This window comes from Cibotium barometz, chromosome 8 (genome assembly GCF_041138505.1).
Source record: "Cibotium barometz isolate CiBa-2024 chromosome 8, ASM4113850v1, whole genome shotgun sequence".
NCBI classification, from domain to species: domain Eukaryota; kingdom Viridiplantae; phylum Streptophyta; class Polypodiopsida; order Cyatheales; family Cibotiaceae; genus Cibotium; species Cibotium barometz.
The window spans coordinates 35,309,285-35,332,679 of record NC_141053.1 but is presented as its reverse complement, the minus strand read 5'-3'; the positions used below and the strand labels follow the sequence as shown (position 1 = coordinate 35,332,679).

General features: G+C 43.6%; 1 protein-coding gene across 1 annotated transcript in view; it reads right to left on the bottom strand.

Annotated features, from left to right (window-relative positions):
• Positions 1-22,657, bottom strand: part of LOC147636196 (Peptidase M1 family protein) — a 45,434-nt gene extending 22,777 nt beyond the window's left edge. Inside the window, exons 1-11 of the mRNA XM_086801626.1 lie at positions 22,407-22,657; positions 21,482-21,562; positions 21,356-21,403; positions 21,124-21,267; positions 20,093-20,168; positions 16,813-16,889; positions 16,427-16,540; positions 16,253-16,327; positions 15,822-15,929; positions 15,504-15,716; positions 15,339-15,400 (exon numbers count right to left, since the gene is read on the bottom strand). Coding sequence (XP_086657752.1) covers positions 15,339-15,400; positions 15,504-15,716; positions 15,822-15,929; positions 16,253-16,327; positions 16,427-16,540; positions 16,813-16,889; positions 20,093-20,168; positions 21,124-21,267; positions 21,356-21,403; positions 21,482-21,562; positions 22,407-22,562 — 1,154 coding nt within the window. The 5' untranslated portion in view covers positions 22,563-22,657. The remainder of the gene's footprint in view (positions 1-15,338; positions 15,401-15,503; positions 15,717-15,821; positions 15,930-16,252; positions 16,328-16,426; positions 16,541-16,812; positions 16,890-20,092; positions 20,169-21,123; positions 21,268-21,355; positions 21,404-21,481; positions 21,563-22,406) is intronic.
• Between the last annotated feature and the right edge of the window lie 738 nt (positions 22,658-23,395).

Genomic DNA, 23,395 nt, shown 5'->3' with positions numbered 1-23,395 from the left:
GCATCTATTTTTGCATACCAAGCTCGTGGAGCTTGTTTCAAACCATACAAGGCCTTTTTCAGCCTGCATACTTTCCCCTCATGACCATGTTCTGCAAATCTCATGGGCTGAAATACATAAACTTCCTCCTCGAGGTCCCCATGTAGGAATGCAGTCTTTATGTCCAACTGGTGAACAACCCAACCACGATGTGCAGCCAATGCAATGACACACCTAAGTGTCGACATACGGGATGTAGGAGCAAATGTCTCCTCATAATCAATGCCCTTCTTCTGTGCATAGCCCTTTGCAACTAGACGGGCTTTGTACCTGTCAATGGATCCATCTGCATGTCTTTTCAACTTATAGACCCATTTAGTACCAATGGCTTTCTTGCCTTTGGGCAGATCAACCAAATCCCATGTTTGATTCTTTTTAATAGAATCAATCTCATCCTGCATGGCTTTGTTCCAATGCACATTATCTCGTGCATCCACAAATGAATCAGGCTCATCATCATCCTGTAAACTGGCTGCCATAACCAGATTCAAATCCATGATGTGTGCATGCTCATTGGTCCTTGTCTCCCGTACGACCAGCAAGAGGACCCTCTAAATGGCTCTGACCTGTGGTGCCTGCTGTCCCATATTTGGTTCAGCTTCTGGCTCATTTGGCTGTTGAATTTCTGCACCACCTACATCATTTGCTGGCTGTCCAGTACCCTCATGAGTTGGATCACCAACTGTAGAATGAAACTCCATGGGTAGTAGACCTTCAAACACATCATTTTCAGCCTGATTTGCCTCATAACCAGCCATGGATATTTCTGATTTTTCATCAAAAATCACATCCCGACTGATGAATATCTTCCTGGATAGTGGGTCATATAACCTGTAGCCCTTGCTCTCACGGCTATACCCAACAAAAATGCATTTTGTGGCTTTATCATCAAGCTTCCTCCTCAACTCTTTGGGTATGTGTGCATATGCAAGACACCCAAAGATACGAAAATGCGATACAGAAGGCTTGCGGCCATGCCAAGCCTCAAAAGGAGTAATAGAAACCAATGCCTTTGTGGGACATCGATTTAAAATATGACAAGCACACATTACTGCTTCCACCCAAAAGATATGTGGTAGTCTTTTTGCCTTTAGCATACATCTGGCCATCTCCATGAGTGACCGATTTTTCCTTTCTGCAACCCCATTCTGCCGTGGAGTGTAAGGAGTAGTATACTGATGTTTTATACCTCTACTCCCAAGAAAGGAATTCAGCACATGTAACATATATTCCCCCCCTCGGTCAGAACGGAGAGTCTTCACCTTGCATCCTGACTCTGTCCCAGCAAGTGCTACAAAGGCCAAAAATGCATCATATACTTGTGATTTCTGTGTCAAAGGATAGACCCAGCATATACGAGAGAAGTCATCAATAAATGTTGCAAAATAAAAGCAACCACCTAATGACTTCGTCTGCATGGGACCACAAAGATCACTGTGTATAAGTTGCAACTTTGCAGTTGCTCTTAGAGCCTGATCACGTGGGAAGGAAAACCTGTGCATTTTTCCCAAAATACATCCTTCACAAATGTGATCTGGAGGCTTCTCCATGAGAGGTAGATCTGTAAACATATTATGTCGCTGCATAAGCATAAGACTACCAAAATTTACATGCCCCATGCAAGCATGCCATAACTCCGCATCAACCATAGCTGGAGTAAGAGTGAATGCATGATAAGCAGACTGATCCACTGGCTAAAATGCATCCAACTCATAAAGTCCATGACATAATGTACCAGTAAGCATCAAGGTCAAGGCATTTGCTTTGTCTCTGACCATGCATTTATCATCATCAAAATGGACTTGCATTCCACAATGTGCTAAAGAAGAAATGGACAACAAATTCTTCTTTATCCCTGGTACATATAAGGCATCTGTAAGGCGGAGAATAGAGCCATCAATGGCTGTAAGCTGAATCTCCCCAATGCCACACACTGGATATGAAGCATTGTTGGCACACTGAACAGTTTTGCCAACAGGGGCAGGGCCAACATGACTAAACAAATCCCTGCGAGATGTGATATGCTTTGAGGCACCACTATCAAAATACCAAGTACATGCATGCTCTGTCAAACTGAGTGCCTGTGAAGACCAAGAGGCATCATAGCTGCATGTAAAAAAACAGTAATCTTGTCCTCAACAAAAGAAGCAGTCTCTGGAGGAGCTTTAGGAGCATCATTAACAGACATCCCAGCTTCCTTTGCCTTCTCTTTGGCAATCCTCTTCCTACATTCCGTGATGTAGTGACCTGGCTTCTTACAGTAATGACATTTGCCCTTCTTCTTGGGCTGTCCATCACCTTTCTTGGTATCCTGTGAAGAACCACCATCACCTGAGTTTTGATTTGCACTCTTTGGCTGAGATTTCCCTTTCCCCTTTTGACCTGTAGTAAATGCTTGTTCAGCATTTGTGTTCATATTCATATTCTTCCTCATTTGCTCCTCTTGTAGTAAGAGAGCAACAAGTTCCTGATACTTGAGGGGTTCAACAGCATTCCTCATGCTGAGGTTCAAAGAGGTATGGAAAGCCAAGTAAGATCTTGGCAAAGAGTGCAAGATGGTGGACACAAGCTGTGTCTCAGGAATAATCTCATCCACATTGATGAGTTGCTCTCTCAAATCCTGCAGCTTGTTTAAGTGGCTAGACATATCATCTCCTTCATTCATCTTCTGATTTTCCAGCTCTCTTTTCAAAAATGAGATCCTAGCCTCATTACGAGCAGCATACATTTGCTCCAAAGTCACCCATGCATTCTGTGAAGAGCCAGCTGAACGAATATGAGGTATAATGGACCTCTGAACTGACAATGCAATGAGTGACAAAGCTTGTGCATCTCTGGCATCCCATGTCTTTTGAGCATTTGTTCTCTGAACAGGCAATGGCTGTCCTGGAGCCTGTACCTGTTGTCCTCGTCCACGAGCACCCCCTTGGGGAGGAGTCTCTGGAGCCAATGGACCTGGACGTGGTTCATCACCACTAACAAAATCCCAAAGACCTTTTGCCACAAGCACATTTTTCAGCATAAAACTCCACAAGGAGTAGTTCGTGCCATCCAATTTGTCTTCCTTAGATACATATGTGAATACATCACTTTGCTGTTGATTTGCCATTATGCTTTACGCACAATGTTGTACCTGTTTACCAAAAAACCCAATAGCAAAAACCCTGATAACAACTGTACTCCACTGAATACAGTTCACCCAAATCTGCCTGCACTCTCAATCCTCTGAATGTGCAGCTCAATGCACCAATGACTGAGTAGAGCAGCAAATGGCGTACACAATGCCAAAATGCCCCAAAAATGCCCAAATTTGCTGCACCCAAACTGTGCAAAAAACCTGTATATTTTCTTGCTAGAAAAACTGCCTGTTGTGCCTGTATATTTTTCACAGAGAAAAATAAGAATGCCCAAAACTCAAAACCTATAATGCTTACCAGTTGAGATTGCAATACGTATGAGTTGATTGTTGTACTCGTAGACTGTTGTACTGTGCAGGTGAGTACAGTACGGATACTGAGGCGACCACAGTACCGTACTGACAAAGTTGACCAGAGTACAGTCGGCGCTGAAGGTGTTTGGCTGCGCAGGTGACAGTCGGCGCTGTCGGTGGCTGGTACACGTACGCTGAATAGCGCTGACTGGGGCTGCAGGCGGCGTCTTGTAGGTGGCGCACAGGTACACGGGCTGAAGGCGGCGCGCTATACCCGACTGAAGGACACGTGTAGTAGTTGTAGGCGGCGTACTATAGTACCCGACTGAAGGCAACCGATTACGGGCAGCAGGCGTAGAGATTATCTGACGGCGCACAGGTGTACGGGCTGAAGGCGAACTGGAGGCAACTAGGCACGGGCAGGTGGCGCACACGTACAGCTGAAGGCGACGCAGGCTTGGTGTACAGGCAGCAGATGCTGAAGTCGGCGCTTGACTGAATGTGCGTATACTGTACGGGCAGCAGCAACAAATGTACGGGTAGTGTTGAGCAGAGCTTCAATGGCTCTGATACCAATTGAAGACAAACAGGGTTAGGGTTAGGGTTTACAGAAAGCAATCAGACGTGGAAAACCAAGAAGCAGGAGATGAACACGACTGCTGTATATCTCAATGATAGAAAAGTGAAGTACAAGCCACATGATAGTGACCCCTAAAGGATAAGTGTTCACATGTCCGGCCATAAATGTGCCGGGTGGACCAAAACACTTATAAACTGCATATAAGTGAAACTGAACTAAACTGGGAGAAAAAACCTCCACTAACTGAAGTAAAAAGTGCCCCAGTAACCTACTGATGATCACTAGCACTCCTCTGGGTGCATACACAGCATAAAACCCAACATTTATGCAGCTCACACAAAGTGAGAAGTTTGCTGGATTTATGAGATCCCGTTCTGAGCCTGAAAAGAAAAAGAAGAAAGTGCGTTCTAAGAACCCACTTCAGGGCAATAGTGGTGCCTTCCAAGTTTCCACAAGATCCATCTTTTGGACAGTTTCCGAACATGCAACATACTTTTGGTGCTAACTCACAGAGTTCCTTTTTCGGACAGCCATCTATTCCTCAGCAGTCTAAGCATCCAGGTTATTTTGGTGGTGGCTTTGTGTTCCAATCCATGACTGGGGGTTATCCTCAGGGAGGCATGGGTATTCCACGGACTTTTGGAGCTAATTTTCAGCCTGGTATGCAAGGGAATATGTATGGTGGTATGCAATGCGGAATGCAAGGAAACATGTTTGGGGGCATGCAACCTGGAATGCAAGGAAATATGTATGGGGACATGCAGCCCGGTATGCATAATGGTATGTTTGGAAACATGGCTGGAATGTATGGCATGCCAGGTGTGGGAATTGGTAATGTTGACCCTATGATGGGCATGAATGCCGGGGGTAGCAATCTTGCGAAGCCACTTCCTTACGATAATCTAACGCCTACGGGTAAGTCGAAGGATTATAAGGAAGGGGGAGCTGCCATGAAATTTGACACATTCAGTGGGGCCAAAGATAAGCTAAAGGCACTTACCTTTTTACAACAGTTTGGTGCTGCTTTTTCTGGCGGTAATTACACGGAGTCCTCTAAGGTGAGAAAAGCCACGACTTTTCAAGGTAATGCATTGCAGTGGTGGTCCACTCTTCTTCTACAGGGCATAGCACCATCTACTTGGGTACAGTTTAAACAAGAGTCTCATCTGGATTTAAAGGAAGTAAAAGCTCAAGCAAGAAATCTGAAAAGTCAGGGCATGCTTCGCGAGATGCAAAAGGGTTTACAGAGAAGTGGTATAAGAAGTTACCAATGCCCAAGAGAACTCCTGAGGAGAGACACGCTTTGATGGATGCTCGGAAATGTTTTTACGGTACAGAAGAGGGACATATGTCTTTTAATTGTCCCAAGCGTAAGTCCCCAAAGGACTCTGACATTAAAGGGGAGCCCAAGTCAAAGAAACCAAAACCTTCTGCAGGGTTAGTTCCTGATCTTGTTGGGGAACAGCCAGGTGGTGAAAAGACTGAGTTGTGCAGGGCATGGGGCAAAGTGAGAGATCAAAATGCCTTGATATTCTTTGACACAAGTGCTAGAGCCAACTTTATTTCACCGGATTTGGCTGGCCGATTGGGATCCATGCAGAGGAGATGGAGCCTTTATATGAGGCTAACATGGCTTGCCCTGGGTATGCAGAACCCGTCACTCCTATTATTGGGAAGCTCAGGCTTCATTTGCAAGGTTATGTGGACAGCGAAGAGTTTTTCATCATGCCACTTGATGGATGTGATGTTTTGTTGGGTATGCCATGGTGCCACAGAGTACATGCCGTGGTGGATACATACAATAGGAAGATTACTTTGACTCATAGAGAAAAAGAACATGTTCTGGATGTAAAGCTAAAAGGGGTATCTGTTCCTATTGTATCAGCTTCGGCAATTTCATCAGTAATGAAAAAGCATCTTTCCGCGTACTTGATTTATGTAAAGGATGCAAAAGATGATGAGTCTATGTCTAATTTGTCTACATTAGATAAGGACAGGACTGATTTCTTATGTGAGTTCCAAGATTGTTTTTCCGAGTCATTGCCAGGAGAACTTCCTCCGGAAAGTCTAGAAGATCATGCCATTGATCTAATTCCGGGTAGTACTCCACCAAATAGACCGTCGTACCGTGTTAGTGCAGCCCAACAAGAAGAAATTATGAGTCAGGTACAGGAGCTGTTGAATAAAGGGTTAATACAGCCTAGCTTATCACCCTTTTGCTCACCTATACTCTTAGTGCAAAAGAAAGATGGTTCTTGGCGCATGTGTATTGATTACAGGGCACTGAACAAGAATACCATCAAGAATCGATCCCTATTCCGTGGATCGATGACATTTTGGACCGCTTACAGGGCTCTACAGTCTTTAGTCGGATTGACTTGAAAAGCGAGTATCATCAAAATTTCAAATACGTATTAGACCCGAGGATGTGCATAAGACAGCATTTCGAACCACCTTTGGATTATATGAGTTCTTGGTTATGCCCTTTGGTTTGACAAATGCACCTGCCACATTTAACAGAATGATGGACAGGATTTTCCGACCTCATATAGCGTTTGTGGGCACGTTCTTTGATGATATGATTGTGCATTCACACACTGAGGAGGAGCATAGAAGGCATTTGGCCATTGTGTTTGAAGAACTCCGAAACCATAGGCTGGTTATTAATGGCAAGAAGAGTGAGTTCTTCTTGCAAGAGATACATTTCTTGAGGCATATTGTGTCTAAGCATGGAGTCTGTATGGATCCATTGAAGGTGGAAGCAATTCTTAATTGGCCAGATTTGAGGACTGTGCATGATGTACGCATCTTTTTGGGATTGTGTTCCTATTACAGGAGGTACATACGGTATTTTGCTGAAATTGCTTCGCCTCTTCATGCCTTAACAAAGAAGGCAACTCCGTTTAGATGGGCTGATCAGGAAATTACAGCCTTTAAAAAGCTTAAAGAAAAGCTTACTTCGGATCCACTATTGGTATTACCGGACCTCCGAAAGGCTTTTGTTGTCCAGTGTGATGCATGTGGAAACAGCATTGAGGCAGTTCTCATGCAGGAAGGACATGTGATAGCCTATGAGAGTCGAATATTGCAGAATGCCGAGAAGCATTTACAAGTCTATGAGAAAGAGATGTTGGCTGTAATTCATGCTCTTTCTACATGGAAACACTATTTGCTTGGGACTGATTTCACTGTGCAGACAGATCATCAGACCTTGCGTTATTTCCCTCACCAGACTCGTACCGATTACAGGTTAAAAATAACAAATGTAAAACTTTGGACGAGGCCATTCATTCAGCTTGTATCTATGATGATACGATGGTCTCTTCCAAATCAAAACCCGTTACCAAGCAGGGGAACAAGCATAAAAGAAAGTTCTCCGCACCTATGGCTAACACGACTGACGGCAAGTCTTCGGACCAACCTTCGAAGAATTCCAATTCGACACCAGCGAAGAAAAAACAACTCCTTCGGGCTTTGAAGCTCAAGAAGGAAGGACGTTGTTTTATCTGCGAAGAAAAAGGACACATGCGTAACGAGTGCCCAAAGCAAAAGGGTACCAAGTCAAACGCAGGACCCAAGCCAAAGGCAGCTAACCAGTTGTCTTTGACAGGTACGTCAATTACTGTACTTTCTCGCCCTAGTACTTGTTCTGATTGTCTGTTCAATTCTAAGGTATTTGGCATGCATGATCTTCTTCGAGTTTATGGAGAAGTGAATGGCCATAAAATTCACATTCTGTTAGACCCTCGCAGTTCGCATAACTTTGTTAACTACAAACTTGTGCAGAAATTGAGTCTTGATACGACACTCAGCGACCATACCTATGAGGTACGTCTACCTGCGGGCAGACAAGTTTGGGATCGCAAGGTGGAGATGCTTCCAATCCAGATTCAGGACTACAAAGATACTCTGGAATGCTATGTTATGCATCTGGAAAATGTAGACTTGTTATTAGGGATTGAGTGGTTTAAGACTCTTGACGTCCAGATAGATTGGTCTAGTCATATTTTTTCTTTTCAGCATAGGGACACCAAGTATAGTATTTTAGCTGATTGTATCCATCCCTCTCAGGGACCTCTTGTAAATAGAATTGATTTTGGAAATATAATGAATTCTTCTTTGTATAACGCTTTCCATTGTGTCTTGATTCCACTTTCTTCTTTTCTCATCCCTTCCATGGATGTGAATGAATTAAGTGTGTTTGAAAGCAAAGAATTACAGAAGATACTTGATTCGTTTCAAGATGTATTTCCTAAGGAACTGCCATCGGGTTTACCACCTGAACGGGCAGTAGATCATCGTATTGACTTGATCCCTGGTGCTCATCCTGTGAGTATTCCACCTTATAGGATGAGCCAAGCTGAGGAAGATGAGTTGGCTAAACAACTCGAAGATTATTTGAGGATGGGCCAAATCCGTCCAAGTAAATCACCTTGGGGTGCACCTGTGTTGCTTAGGAGAAAGAAGGACAATACTTGGAGAATGTGTATAGATTACAAAAGATTGAACAAGCTGACAATTAAGAACCGTTATCCTCTCCCTAGATCAGATGACCTAATTGACCGGTTAGCAGGAGCGAAATATTTCACGAAGATAGATTTACGTACTGGCTATCACCAGATACGTATTCATGAAAGGCATGTCGAAAGAACCGCCTTTCGAACTAGGTATGGCCATTGCGAGTTTCTCGAATTACCTTTTGGGTTAACCAATGCTCCAGCCACTTTCCAACAAATGATGAACGATCTCTTTCGTGAACATTTGGGAAAATTTGTGGTGGTGTTCCTGATGATATTTTGATATATAGCCGTACTCTTGAGGATCATGTTAGACACCTCACGATTGTCTTATCTATTTTAAGACAGAATCGACTATATGCTAAGTTCAGTAAATGTGAGTTCTTTATGACCGACATCATTTACTTGGGACACAAGATCACTAGAGATGGATTGAGCATTGACTATGACCGAGTTCAGAAGGTTTTGGACTGGCCTATACCGCGAACAGTGAAACAACTTCGTTCTTTTCTCGGTTTTGTTGTTTTTCTTCGGAAATCTGTACGAGAGTACTCTCAGCTCACACTACCGATGACCGACTTATTGAAAGGTTGTGGACGTAAGTCCAATCAGCCTATCACTTGGAATAACGATTTGGATATGGCCTTCAGACTTTTGAAAGATAAAGTCAAGGAAGCACCTATCTTAGCATTGCCTGATCCTAGTCGGCCTTATGTTCTTGAAACTGATGCCAGTGACTATGCTATCGGGGTTGCTTTATTTCAAGATGGTAGACCGGTTGCTTTTGAAAGTAAAAAGCTAGACGACACTCAATCTCGTTGGCCAACCCTTGAGAAGGAGCTTTATGCTGTGATTCATGCTCTCAAGGTTTGGAGACATTATTTTATATGGCTCCAAGTTTGTGGTATTGACTGATCATCAGTCAATCAAGTATGTGTGTGATGCGGATGATTTGAGAGGCAGGAAAGCTCGTTGGGCAGAGTTAATGCAAGATTTTGATTTTGAGATCCGTTATCGGAAAGGATTCATGAATAATATTGCAGATGTGCTTAGTCGGATTAGAGAGGTGAATACTTTGTCGTTCACCGAGATTTCTACTGACTTATTTTAGTCATTGAGAGGGCTTTGCAGGACTGATAGTTTTTTTGGTCCATTTTGGCAGAAGATCTAGGACGGGAGCTCATTGATTGACCAAGACTCGGTGACTGCGCAGTCTACCATTCAGGCTGCAGGAGGTAAGTGGATCATTCGGAATGGTTTACTATTCCGTAATGACAAAATTTGTGTACCACAGATCCCGGACATTAGATCCAAGATTCTGAGAGAGTGTCACGACGCCCCTTCTGCTGGACACCCTGGGGTACACAGGACGCTATCATTAGTGAAACACACTTTTTATTGGCCGAAGATGAAAGGGTATGTAGAAGATTATGTTCTCAAGTGTCAGATTTGTCAGGCAAATAAAGCTGAACGCTTTAGACAGGCTGGGTTGTTGCATCCTTTGCAAATCCCACGTAATAAATGGGAAAGTATTTCCATGGATTTTATTACCGGATTGCCAAGAACACATCAAGGCCACGATTCTATTTGGGTTGTGGTAGATCGCTTGACAAAAATGGCTAGATTTTTACCAACCCGGAAGACTATTACAGCTTTGCAATTAGCTCGGCAGTTTATCGAGCAATTGCTTAGACTGTACGGGTTACCGCAGGACATAGTCAGTGATAGGGACTCTAAGTTTACGAGTGATTTTTGGAAACTTGTTTTTGAGAAGTTGGAAACAACTTTGAATTTGAGTTCCTCATATCATCCTCAATCTGATGGCCAGACTGAGAGAGTGAATCAGATTTTAAAGGATATGCTTCCAGCATATGTATCCAAAAGACAGAGTTCATGGGAGGATTATCTTCCTATGTTAGAATTTGCATATAACAGTACTAAGCATACGAGTACAGGGTTTAGTCCTTTCATGCTTATGTACGGTTCTCAACCAAGATCACCTGTTACAGTAGGATTCTCAGGACTTCAGCATGATGCAGCACGTAATTTTTTGCAAGATATGCAGGAAATGTTACAAGTTGCAAAGGAATCTATTAGAAGTGCTCAAGACCGAGACAGGTTTTATTCTAATAGACATCGTTCACCTAGAGAGTTCTCTGAAGGAACGATGATGTATTTGCGAGTTCCGAAAGATTACGAGACTTTACGGACAGGTAGATCTCCGAAATTATCCCCTAGATATTGTGGACCATTTCGTGTTATACGACGGATTGGTTCAGTTGCATATGAATTGGATTTGCCTTCTCATGTGAAAGTTCATCCTGTATTTCATGTCAGTAGACTTAAGGAAGTACTGGGTGGAGCAGATCAGTTAGTTACTCCTCAAGAAATTATAGATGTCCAGGACATGACATTTGTTCCGCACGAACCTGAAAAGATTCTTGGATTTCGTGAACGAAGATTGCGTCATACGCTTATCACGGAATACAAGATCAAGTGGAAGGATCGTGTTGAGGAGGACGCTACATGGGAGACATTGACTTCTCTTCAGAGAGATTACCCTGGCTTTTTAGTGAGCTCAGGAGTGAGCTCTTAGAGGAAGGGGAGTATGTCATGTGCACAGTGGGTATCTGCTATACGCATGCAAGACTAGTTTCGAGGCTTGGGAAAGCTTGGAACTAGGCAGGCTGATTGACGAGCTGAGTTAGGGATATACTAACGGGCGGGCACCCAAGTATGGACGGGTGGGCGGCCAAGTGTGGACGCCCGATGACCGGCCAAGAGCCTATAAAAGGGTGGCCAAGGTTAGTTATTGTAATATAGAGAGTCTCGCGAGTTTGTGAGAGCTCTATGGTCTTGGAGCCTGGATCTAGTGCAAACGTGCACCTGCTTTATGCAGCCGAGGCCGGCAACAATCTCGAGGCCCGCGACGAGGGCAGCTTCGTGGCGGTATGGGACGTCGCGAGGAGGGGATTGGTCGGTACGTCAACCTAGTTAGCTCAGCTCGTGGCTCGGTGGGGACAGCCAAGACTGTGGGCTCGCCCACGGCTGTCATGGTTGGGAGGTGAGTCAGGCCTGCACCCCCATGCTTGTTTGTTGTTCGTTTGTTTGCAGGATTCGAGTTTCGAACCAAGATCGATCACGAGGGGATCTGTGGGGATTTGACATCCAAAGAGTCTGAAGGAACAACGTCCTCATAAAAGACACAAAGCTCGCGAAGATATGGTACATCTGAATACCAAGAAGGTCTTCGAAAGAAGCCACGAGAAGATTGAGAAGATATCGTAGACCAAACAATAGGATCAATCTGAAGAGAGAAGCCCTCAGGAGATGGAACCATAGATGGTACCTCCTCTGCATCTGCAACAAGTGTCGGGACCGAAGTATACTCCTCCTCTGAAGAAGAAGGAAATGAAACAACCATTGGTACAAACTGATCATTAGTGATAGTAGAAGTTGTCACGTTCAAAGTAGGGACAGGCCCAAGATAGTCGAAGATGGCTCCTCTGAAACATAGGAAGGAGAAGCAACTGCCAAAGTAGGAAGCTCGAGAATAAGTGAGGATATCTTGGCAAAATCATCCACCTGCCCAGTAGAAAAACCACTATCCTCCTCTGAAAGAGAGGAGAGAAAATCTGCAATAATAGCATCAGCATGAAACAACAAAAGAGAAGGGAGATACTCATCCAAAGGGATTAGAGGAACTGATAAGGGCTCTATCAGAAACTCCTGTAAATAATCCTCTGTTGCGGATAGGGCACTGACTTCTGAATCAAAAGCCTCCTCTGTGACCACCAGGATGGACTCATCTTGCTCCTGTGAAGATGAGAGAACACGGGGATCATATGCAGCAAGAAAAGCCATCTTAGCATGAGACTTCGTACCCTCCTCTGTCGTTGGCGAAGTATCTGAACCATTTGTCGTGGGTGAAGTTTTTGAGCCATCGAAGGAGGACTCCTGTTTTGCTTTAGCTTTTGTCATGTGCACAGTGTGTATCTACCGTGTGTGTAGCACGCAAGACTAGCTTCGAGGTTTGGGGAAGCTTGGAGCTAGGCAGGCAGATTGGCGAGCTGAGTTAGGGATAGACTAATGGGCGGGCAACCAAGTATGGACGGGCGGGCGCCCAAGTGTGGATGCCCGATGACCAACCAAGAGCCTATAAAAGGGTGGCCAAGGTTAGTCATTAGTGATATAGAGTCTCGCGTGATTTGTGAGAGCTCTATTGTCTGGAGCCTGGATCTAGTGCAGACGTGCACCTGCTTCATGCAGCCGAGGCCGGCATCAGTCTCAAGGCCTGCGAGGGTAGCTTCAAGGCGGTATGGGTCGTCGCGAGGTAGAGATTGTTCAGTACGTCCATCTAGTTAGCTCAGCTCGTGGCTCGGTGGGGACAGCCAAGTCTGTGGGCTTGCCCACGGCTGTCGTGGTTGGGATGTGAGTCAAGCTTGCACCCCCTTCTTGTTTGTTTGTTTGTTTGCAAGTTTCGAGTCTGGTACCATGAGCGTTCTACGAGGAGATCCGATGGAGATTTGAGAGTGGTATGAGAGCGTGCCTCGTGAACGAGCACGTCGGTAGGTAGAGAAGATGAGGTCGAAGAAAGGTATGTGTTCAAGAAGCTTGCTGTTTTGTTATACATGCTACTGTTTTTTCAAATAGTATGTTGCTTTTTTCATCAAAGAAACCCATGATGAGGGAGTAGGTGGTTTAGCAGGGTTGTTTTGCTTTGCAAGAGAAAGGCTGGAGGTGTTTGTGCAGTCGCATGAACAATTTGAAGAGAGAGAAATAAGAAAAAGCATGTCGATTGTTTTTTCCTTTTTAGAAAGAGAAAGAGAGAGAGAGAGAGAGAGAGAGAGAGAGAAAGAGAGAGAAAGAGAGAGAAGTTCGTCGGGTGCTGCTGGTCGCGTGCTGCAGGCGCACGCGTATAGCAGGCGTATAGGCTGGCGTAGGCAGGTGACCAGGCCTACACAGGCAGGCGCCCAAGCCAAGCTGGCAGGCGCCCAGGCCTACGCTGGCTGGTGGCCAAGCCCAGGCGTAGGCTGGAGCAAGCCACCTGAGCAAAGGCGGCGCGAGCAGAAACGCAAGTGAAAGCACCCAGTCAAGCGACTCCACCATACAAGTTGGCGGCGCTAAATCCAGGAGGGGTGAAAAAAAAAACCGGTAAAAGCATTGACACGCCAAATTCACTGCTTTCGTTTTTTTTAGATTAACCTTTTTTTTTAAGAGTTTAAAGACCCCTTAAGGTTTAAAGGTGATTTTTTTTAAGAAAATAGAATATATATATAATTTTATTATTTTATTTATTTATTTTTTACACAAAAGCAAAAGCTCAAGTTGCTTTTGGGAAAGATTATATAAACCCCTTAAGTGGGCTTCTTGCCACATATCTCTCAAGTTTTCAAGCTCTCAAGCTCTCAAGTTCTCTAGCACTTTTTTGTGCAAGATCGAATTTTCTCTCCCCTTGCCCTCTTCACGATGTCGACCCAAGAATCCGAGTTGGAGCCTCTTGTCGAACGCGAAGGCTTGCCGGCTATGGAAAATACCGATGCCGATCTCTTGTTTCTCAGTGTCTTTGCAAGATTTGGAGTGATATTATTCACACCATTATGGCTACCTGGGCCAGAATCCAGGGACCTTCGAGGGCTGCGGAGAGGAAGCGCAACCAGTTTATGAGAGAGTGGGACATTGGTATCTTTTTCACATCCTCTCAATTGGGACCCTATTGGCAACACACGGTTCCTGATTGGTTGAGATCTCCACCTTGCTTGGTGTAAAATCTCCATTTTGTTAAAAAAAAATCATACTTAATAGAAGTCTCCTTTTTGAAAAAAATTAATAATAATAAGTAGTTGATAGAGTAAATGCACCGCTGAAGATAGAAAGAATCAGCACAATATCAACTAGCCGCAACTCGGACAAAAACATCACAATGTGAAATCTCCATGTCCGCTAAGTTACATAGGTCATGTTTGGCATATTTTCTCAAGTTTCTTGCATAAATGTGAAACTCCGAAAGTTACATAGGTCATGTTTAGCACATTTTCTCAGGTTTCTTGCATAAAATCGTAGTTATTTTATCCTTATTTTTCTGAAATTCAGAATCGGCACATAGCCTTTCTTGCAATAGCATACGCTTTACTTCCTTCACTTCACCCATGATGGAAAATCTCCAGTTTGCTATTTAACCTTCCCTAGAAACGGATAAAACTCTCTCTCTCTCTCTCTCTCTCTCTCTCTCTCTCTCTCTCTCTCTCTCTTCATGATCATGTTGTTTCCTGGAACTATTGTAACACCTTTTGGTGGTCTTTTATAGACATTTAATATTATACTTACATACATATATAGGCGCACACACACATATTTATATATGTATGTAGGTATGTATGTATATGTGCACAAAGGCCTCTTCCCTCCTTCAAGTAGTCCCGCAAGGAATGATGACACTAAAGAAGACCACCAATGTAACTACCACAATTTGTATGCAGCCTTAGTATTTGAGACTACCAAGCCTTCCTAACACTTCTATTGAAGTGGGAGATTGTACATCAAAACGAATCCCATTGGAAAGAGCCCAAGGATGATCAGCCAAACTCCAAGCATTTGTCAAAAAAGCAATTGGATATGCTTTTTGAGTTGGTAATGGTGGCATTTACAAGGCAATATATATATATATATCGATAGCTATAACGCTCGTGTGAACCAAAGCAAGAAAGAAACTCAAAAGCTTTGAGTACAAGGCCAGACATGAAGTAAAAGGGAAGAAAACATAACCACATACATGTTGAAATCTGGAACTGCAACAATATTGAAAAGATCAAGGTCATATTCCCGCCCAAACACCTGTAAAGATATTTTTGAAAGGGACAAACATGTTACTCCCTTCAAATCCCAATGCATGTAGGCACTATAAGAAAACTTCAGTCTATTTAAGACTTTGCCCTACCTCCTCATCCCACTTCATGGCCGCTTTCAAAGAGTACATTGCATGTGCAGTCTTTGGGACATCCTGCGCTGGAGTCCAAATGCGGAGCGCAACCTTACGTCCTGAACATGTGGTGAAGACATCATCTCGACTTGCAAGCTGACCGGCCACTAAAGCAAACAAGTAGCATGGTTTCTTGAAAGGGTCCTCCCAAATCGCACAGTGTCTACCCTCCTATACCACCAAAAAAAGACAATAATTACAGAAAATACCACTTACATATGTCACATGTTTTTCTATATCCATGTGATAATGGCTCAAGGCAGGCATTACACTTACAGAGATATCCCCTTGTTCTATAAGATTTCCATTGGAGAGCAGCACAGGGTATAGCGACTTGTCAGCTTCAATACGAGTAGTAAACTTGGCCATGACATCTGGCCGATCCTGGGACCAAAGAAACTGAGATGAAACCATTGCACATCCACCAAGATCATAAACATACAACCCATGAAGCACATGGCTACATCCAGAAAAACGGACCCATCTACATAGGGAGTGCCAGACATTAGGCTGCTCAACCATGGCTACTACATATAATAGGGGCCTTACATACTTGAGCTGGGACAACAAAAGTCCACTCACAAAGCTCTGAACATCAGTAGAGATTGCATGCCACAACATCCCATAGTCCACCCTCATGCAGGTGCATGTTATTTTAAAGAACCCGAGACAAGACTTCAGCCTACTGCATTGGAGGAGAAAAATACCTGGTAAAAAGTTATCTTACGAAAACCTTCTGCTTCACATTGGGTACAAAAATTTCCAGTGGATTTATAGAGACCCTACCAAAGGCAAAACCAAGAAAGAATGGTGAATGGAGGAAAAAAATCAAAACGCAGCACACCATAGGATAGGACAGATGGATCAGAGATGATAAGGACCTCAAGAGATGTGTTATTTTGAGGCTCGATCTCTGTGGCAATCTCCAACTTGAATATTGTGGAAGGAGGATGGAGCAAAACCAAATGTCGAGAAGTTACAGTGTATCCTTCTGCCTGCAGAAGGATAAATAGTAATGACCCCTTTTTAGGTTCAGTGGCTCATTTCTATTCAGAGTATTATATTTCGTTATAGGGCAGTCACAAGCATATGCTAGCAAGGATTCAAACTTGGGCCCAAGCCTTGGAAACCCACTGCCCTTGCTACTAAAGCTGTGGACCCATGGGCTATATGTTCAGTAGCTCTTAGCTCCTCATATTTAAAAAAATGACAATAAATTAAAATCAACTTTAAAAACACTTGAAAAATAACTAAAAATCAAATATACCTTTACATCTTCACCATTTACTTTGATAGAAAGAAGTTTTACATCAACCCCATCGAGTGTCAACGGAGAGTGCACACCTGCCAAAACCAAAAAGGCCATGTGTAATGAGTTGAAGAGAAGGCATTGATCACAAGAAATTAGCTCCTACATGGCAATAAAAACTACATTAAATTTTTGCAAAGAAACGTCATGAACTTTTCAATCTAACCTAAAAATCGCTCTCTCTCTCTCTCTCTCTCTCTCTCTCTCTCTCTCTCTCTCTCTCTCTCTCTCTCTCTCTCTCTCTCTCTCTCTCTCTCTCTCTCTAAAGTTCAGAACTTGCTGAAGTTCGAGAAGCCCGCCAAGCTAGAAAGTGGGCTGTCTACCGCGAAGGAAGAGCAATAATTGAAGACTTCCGAAAGCCTAAACCCCACTAACTGGCTCTCTCCTACGTACCACAAGCATTTCATATTACACATGGTAGTTGACCCTTAGCTTTTTATTTTTATTTTCAATGTTCGCGCTTCTGCGCACTTGCGAAGTGCACCCCCAAAGTGGATTGTAATGATTGTGATGTCATGTCTTTTGGTCCCATATGCCTTCAAGGCATTCCGCGGACGTTAATCTCTCTCTCTCTCTCTCTCTCTCTCTCTCTCTCTCTCTCTCCACATGCTCGCGGCCATAGTCAAATTTGTGGCATAGACTCAAATTGAAGAATTGGTAACACCCTGAAAGTATGCATAGAAACTACAAAGTGATTGAATGTGCACAAGCGGAAGCAATGAACATGAGAGAGAGAGAGAGAGAGAGAGAGAGAGAGAGAGATTGCAGCAAGAATTGAGCTTTATTAGCTTGAGTACAAGAGCCAGCAAATAGGACAGAAATGATATGTTGGAATGAATAAGGGAGCAAGTCTTATATACTAGTGAAAGGAAGCAGAGTCGGCTGTAGGAAAACAGGCCGACAGCTCCACGACACCAGAAAAGATGCAATATTTTAACACCCCCTCTATATCTTGAAGTGTGCAAAAAAAGTCGGAAGAAAACTGATGAGACGAAGGTGCGACCATGGACACCTCAGCATGGCCAGTATTGAGTACACCTCGGAAAAATGCACATGTCAGCTTGTTGTCTTCAAAAAACATAATGCCACTGTAAAGAGTAAAAGAAAAACTGCTTGGCTCCAAACTCAAAGTAGAACTGTGAACACATCACATCCAATAACATGAAACACATCCTGTCCATAGTCTCTGCTAACCAATAGTTCTGGAACTCATCCGAACCATGAAGGAAACTTGGTTGATCCTGGAACTCATCCGGACCATCAAGTGAACTTGCCTGTCTTTATACTTGGAACTCCGACACACGGGTCCCATGCTCCAGATTTATATAAGAGAGCTTTTAAAAGCTCCCTCACCCGCCCACAAGCCGTTTCTGGAAGAGAGCACGCGGGGGATGCCCTTAGGATCAGAGCAGAACACCAATCATATTCTCTCAAGACTGTAAGGCCTTGGGAGAGCTGGGGTTGTCACTAGACGAGTCTGTGTCAGTGTCATGTGACTTGTCTTTGCCCTTCTTGGAAGACTTGCCCTTGTCCTTGGCTTTGCCTTTGTCCTTTGACTGACGATCCTTTGACAGGTGGCCTTTCTTCCCACACTTGTAACACCGACTCCGAACTTTCTTCTGCGCTATCGAGAGTGCCTGATCAGGTCCAATAGACGATGAAACTTTCAATTTCCCTTCAGAAACTAGGATGGATTCCTCTTCCAAGAGGAGAGTACACAGATTAAACTCGAGGGAACGTGTTGCGATCTGAATCCGCAAAGCTCAGGAAACCATGTCATAATCTGCAAGAAGCCTGATAAGGAGGAGAGTAGCTAACTGATGAGAAGAGGTCAGGGCAGTACCCATTGCCACTGATTGATCATGAATTACCTTAACCTTCATCACAAATGACTGCATGGAAGTCCCTGCTTGTAAACTCCAGAGAAAAGAGCTGACCCAATAGGTTGACAAACCGCATTGTAGAGTCCCGTGCATATAGGTCTGTCAGCTTTCTCCAAACAGAGGCAACACAATCCAATGTTTGCACAGCGGGGGAGACCCCTAGTGAGATGGCTCGTACTAGTGCAGAGTGAGCTTTTGAGTCTTGATTCTCCCAAGCTGAAAGTTCTGTGAGAAAGGCATCCTCCTGGTCCTGAGTCCACTTCCTAGAGCTGGTAGGGCGTTCGGGCTTTCATTCGTGGCCCTGAACAATCTCCCAGAGACCCTTGTGTGTGAACCAGACCTTCATCTGTAGCTTCCAGTGATCATAGTTTGTACCACTGAGCTTGTCCTCCTTGTTCATGCATGGGGGACCCATGTCTGCCTCAAAGAAGCTATGTCTCAAACAACCTCTGTAGCTAAGCAATCCACGTGCTCTCTCAAGCACTTTTCCACAAGATCCAACTAGGGACTAATAGCCCCCCTCTGAAGATGCAGGCTGGACAGCAGCAAAAGAAACGCAAAAAACACACCACCAGGAACCTCCTACCGGAAGAGGGAGGGGATCTTGGAGGGAGAGGAGCTGATGTGCCACTTGTCTAATGCACTTGCTGAATCTGCAGCTAGATCTCCTCCGCTTGCCTCTGTAGAAGAAAACGTAGCCTGGGGGCTGGCCGACAGTAGTTGGAGACCTTGTAGAGAAAAAAGCGCAGCTAAGAGAGAGAAACGCAACCACTGTTTTGAAGGATCTACAGAAAACAAAGAGGAACAGATTGTGCAGCAGCCAGAGCCTAGGCGAATGATACCATGAAAGAGTGTGCACAAGTGGAAGCAATGAACATGAGAGAGAGAGAGAGAGAAAGATTGCAAGTAAGAACGGAGCTTTATTAGCTTGAGGTTACAGAGTACAAGAGCCAGCAAATAGGGCAGAAATGATATGTTGGAATGAATAAGGGAGCAACTCTTATATCCTAGTGAAGGACGCAGTCGGCTGTAGGAAAACAGGCCGACAGCTCCACGACACAAGAAAAGATGCAATATTTTAACACAAAGCACCTAATTGCAGCTCACGAAAGTAACTATGCATGCAGCTGCCACAGCACGTTGGCATCGAACTAAAAATTTTATTAAGAAAAAGTAGATCAATCAAAGAACATGGAAACAAAGCAGACGATCACCTTACACAAAAAGAGAACAAAAGAAGTACATAAACGTCATAAGCACTTGATGTGCATCCAGCCTGAGTGCCATCACAAAAAACATCCTAATTAGAGAAACAAGAGTCCTGCCATCTATCAGGAAAGCAGTTCGAGCCATACCTTCAGAACGACTACGAACAGAGATGGTTGAATGCACAATAGTGCACTCCTCTCCCAAAATGAAGTTCAAATGTACCTATAGATTAAGCAGCAAAAAAGCTACCATGAGATTTACCCTGAAAGACAGGCTTGAACATTGTCAATCATGTTAATAAGTCCTTACTTTGCTTGACTAGAGTCTGGACACAACAAGAAAAACAGTAATAATGTTTCCTTCACCAAACCAACCAAACAATAATAAGGTCTTTCAAACCCTTAAAGGAATAGCTTGAGTGGCCTTTGTGTGTCTGTTCAATCTCCATGACCACTCTTAAGGAGTAGGAGAAATGGATACGTCATAGAAAAGAGGCAAAAAATGACCTAATTCTCTGAGTGCAATGGACATAAGCAAAAGTACACAATGGGATGCCATGTTTCTACATATATCCCTCTCATCTGCAGTTTCTCTCAAACTTCAGTTAAGGTGTCGTTTAGGATGCTGCACACTTGAGTCTGGCCACTTTAGGCAGTTGTCAATGCTATGTGTCTAAGTCCTCAAAAATCTTGAATCTTAAAGTCCCCAGTTTCTTAAGGTTGTCAAAGTACAACAGCAGATGGCAGGTGAGCGATGTCCAGGCAGCAAATATAGCAATTGCAGGATTATGTGTGGTTTGCTTTATGCTTTGCCCAAATGGGCAAGAGGCGTTTGCTCTCTTGGGTGCCTTAAAACAATGCCTGTGAGTGGGCCAACTGTTGTCCACTTTGCCACACATGCATTTCAAGCCTACTGGGTAGCTTTTGTCTAGTTGTGCTCCCACTCCACCCACCCCACCCCCCCATTTCTTCCCTGATCATCTTCAGCGCATAATCATCATTCTCAACGTCATAGCTCTAATTACCAAAAACCACAATAGAAGAATCGCCTTTGTAGATGCCTGAGGCATTAGATTGCTCCACCAATGACGAGTACCACGCATTCATGTGGTGATCTTTGTTTTTTTGGGGGGAGGTTCAGCAAGTCATCGTCTTTTTCTAATAAGGAAAAAATGTACCGTCTCAAAGAAGTAATCCGGCTCCTTGTAATCCTTCAGAAAAATCTCTTTTGGAGTCTCTTTCATCGTGTCCTTTTTAGATTCTGTTGAGAGAGGCTTTGCTGCCACGGTGCAAGTCACTTTTGCAAGATCTCCTGCGAAACCCTGCAATGCGAGACATGTTTCCCAGTTTGTGCCAGAATCATGTAATGCAAATCAAAGTTGAAAAGCTGTACCAAAGGTCAATACATACCCGCGAAAGGAGGTCTCTCCCAGAAATCCAAGCTGAAGATCCTAGCCCCTACACAATAAAGTGCCTGTCATAATCGAAGCAAGACAAATACTCTCATATACATTACCTAGTTGTTCTAGAGCTCACCTCAACACCACACTGAAAGCCTGATTTACAATAATGGCTCCTTGAGTTGAGAACCCACTTCACAAAACCTTTGTCTGTCCTCTGCATGGCAAAAAACAAACATGGCAATTGTTGGTACAATCATAAAAGCATAATTGAAAGCATTCACATGGGAAAGAATTTTGGCCCTGAAGACGCCTAGGTGGTGGCACCAGAACAAGCATCATCAACGCGCAGGTCTGGGGGACATGCATGTGCTTTTACAAAGATTTAAATGTTTGATGCAACTACTGATGTATCACATACATGCGCAAACAGGTATGTATCTTCTGAAGCTAATCACAAGCGAATTAGACACAAGAGCTGAAATCCAACTATGAGATGTTCGGGTGGCTTCACAACTTGGTAGCACATCGGGGCCCACAAACTTATCAGGCAGCCTTGGAAGCCGCCCTGAAGGCATCTACAGCTCCTGACATGACGCAGATGTTGGCTTGTAAAAGCCACACTTAATCAACAAGCTCTCCCATTTAGTTAGTCTCCTAGCTGGTATCATAGTCTCATCCAATCGAAAATCCCCACTGCAAGCTACCAACTTGATTGCAAAAAACCCTGATTTTCCCAGACAGTGTTGGCATTGACCAAGTTCAGCAAAAAACGTTAAAAAATCAAAAAGCGAAAAAAGTAGAAGCGGTCGAGGAAATCACAGGAAATAGCACGATGCAGCTCGGCGCGACGCGAAATAGTGAAGAACTAAGGCACGATGAAGTGAGGCCGATAACCGATCGATGAGAGGGCAGAGCCAATCTCGCCATATCCTCTGCGACGGAGAAAGTGGGAGAGGGGAAAAGAGTAAGCGAGGTTTCAACAGGGAAAACACATGGAGATGCTACAGACATGACTTTGCTCGCACAGAAACAAGAAGAAGAGAAGGAAAGCTCTCTACCTGGGTGTGGCGATGGCCATGGGTTTGAAGATGGTGAAGATGATAAGCGCGCCCTTGTTTGTGTGTCAGAAAAGAGCAGAGGATCGTTGGGTTCAGCCTGCTCCAACAAGACGACACAACTCTATCATCCACATGCCACGACCTAAAAAGGGACATGTCACGACTCACACAACAATGCGTCCCCTAAATTTGATGCCAAATTGATGGCATTTAAAACGAGGGTCATCCATAGATAAAATCGTCTACTACATATATAAATTATTAACTTTTAAAAACTATTTATTGTCTACTACATATAAATTATTAACTTTTAAAAACTATTTATTCGCTGGTATATAAATGCTTCTCATCTTTAAAATTTAGAAAAAGGAAGGAAAAAAATAAAACCATACATATTTTTTATTCGTGTGATGACAAAATATTTCATGGATTTTTTGGATTGAACTTGAAATTGTAGGAAACTGCATATTCACATCTGGCTTGTGTATAAACTCACACACACCACCATCGGCTCAAGGGTCAAGGAGTACACATCCACCTACAACTAGTGAGGCTCGAACCCTATACCTCTGGGATATCACTTGGCCTCTTTAACCGCTAGCTCGAACCCCTAGGATATCACTGGACCTCTTTAACCACTAGCCTACAGCCGTGGGTGTAAAAATTTCATGGATTCAAAATTGAAAGAAACATATTCATTTATTACATTTTAATGTGATTACAATAGTACTATTTCTCTTCTTACACAAAGAAATATAATGTAGCTTGTGGATGTTAACTTCATTGTCAAGCTCATCATCTTCACTTTCTACATTGATGATTTTCTCATTCTCGTTCTCATAAATGGGGTTCATGAGGCTAAGAAAACTTATATTCATGTCCGAATTTATTTATTGATAAATCTTTTAATTGGCTATAAAATAAAGAACTAAAATTAAACATATGGGCACTACATTATTTAATACAAAGGTTCAAACCACCACCATGCT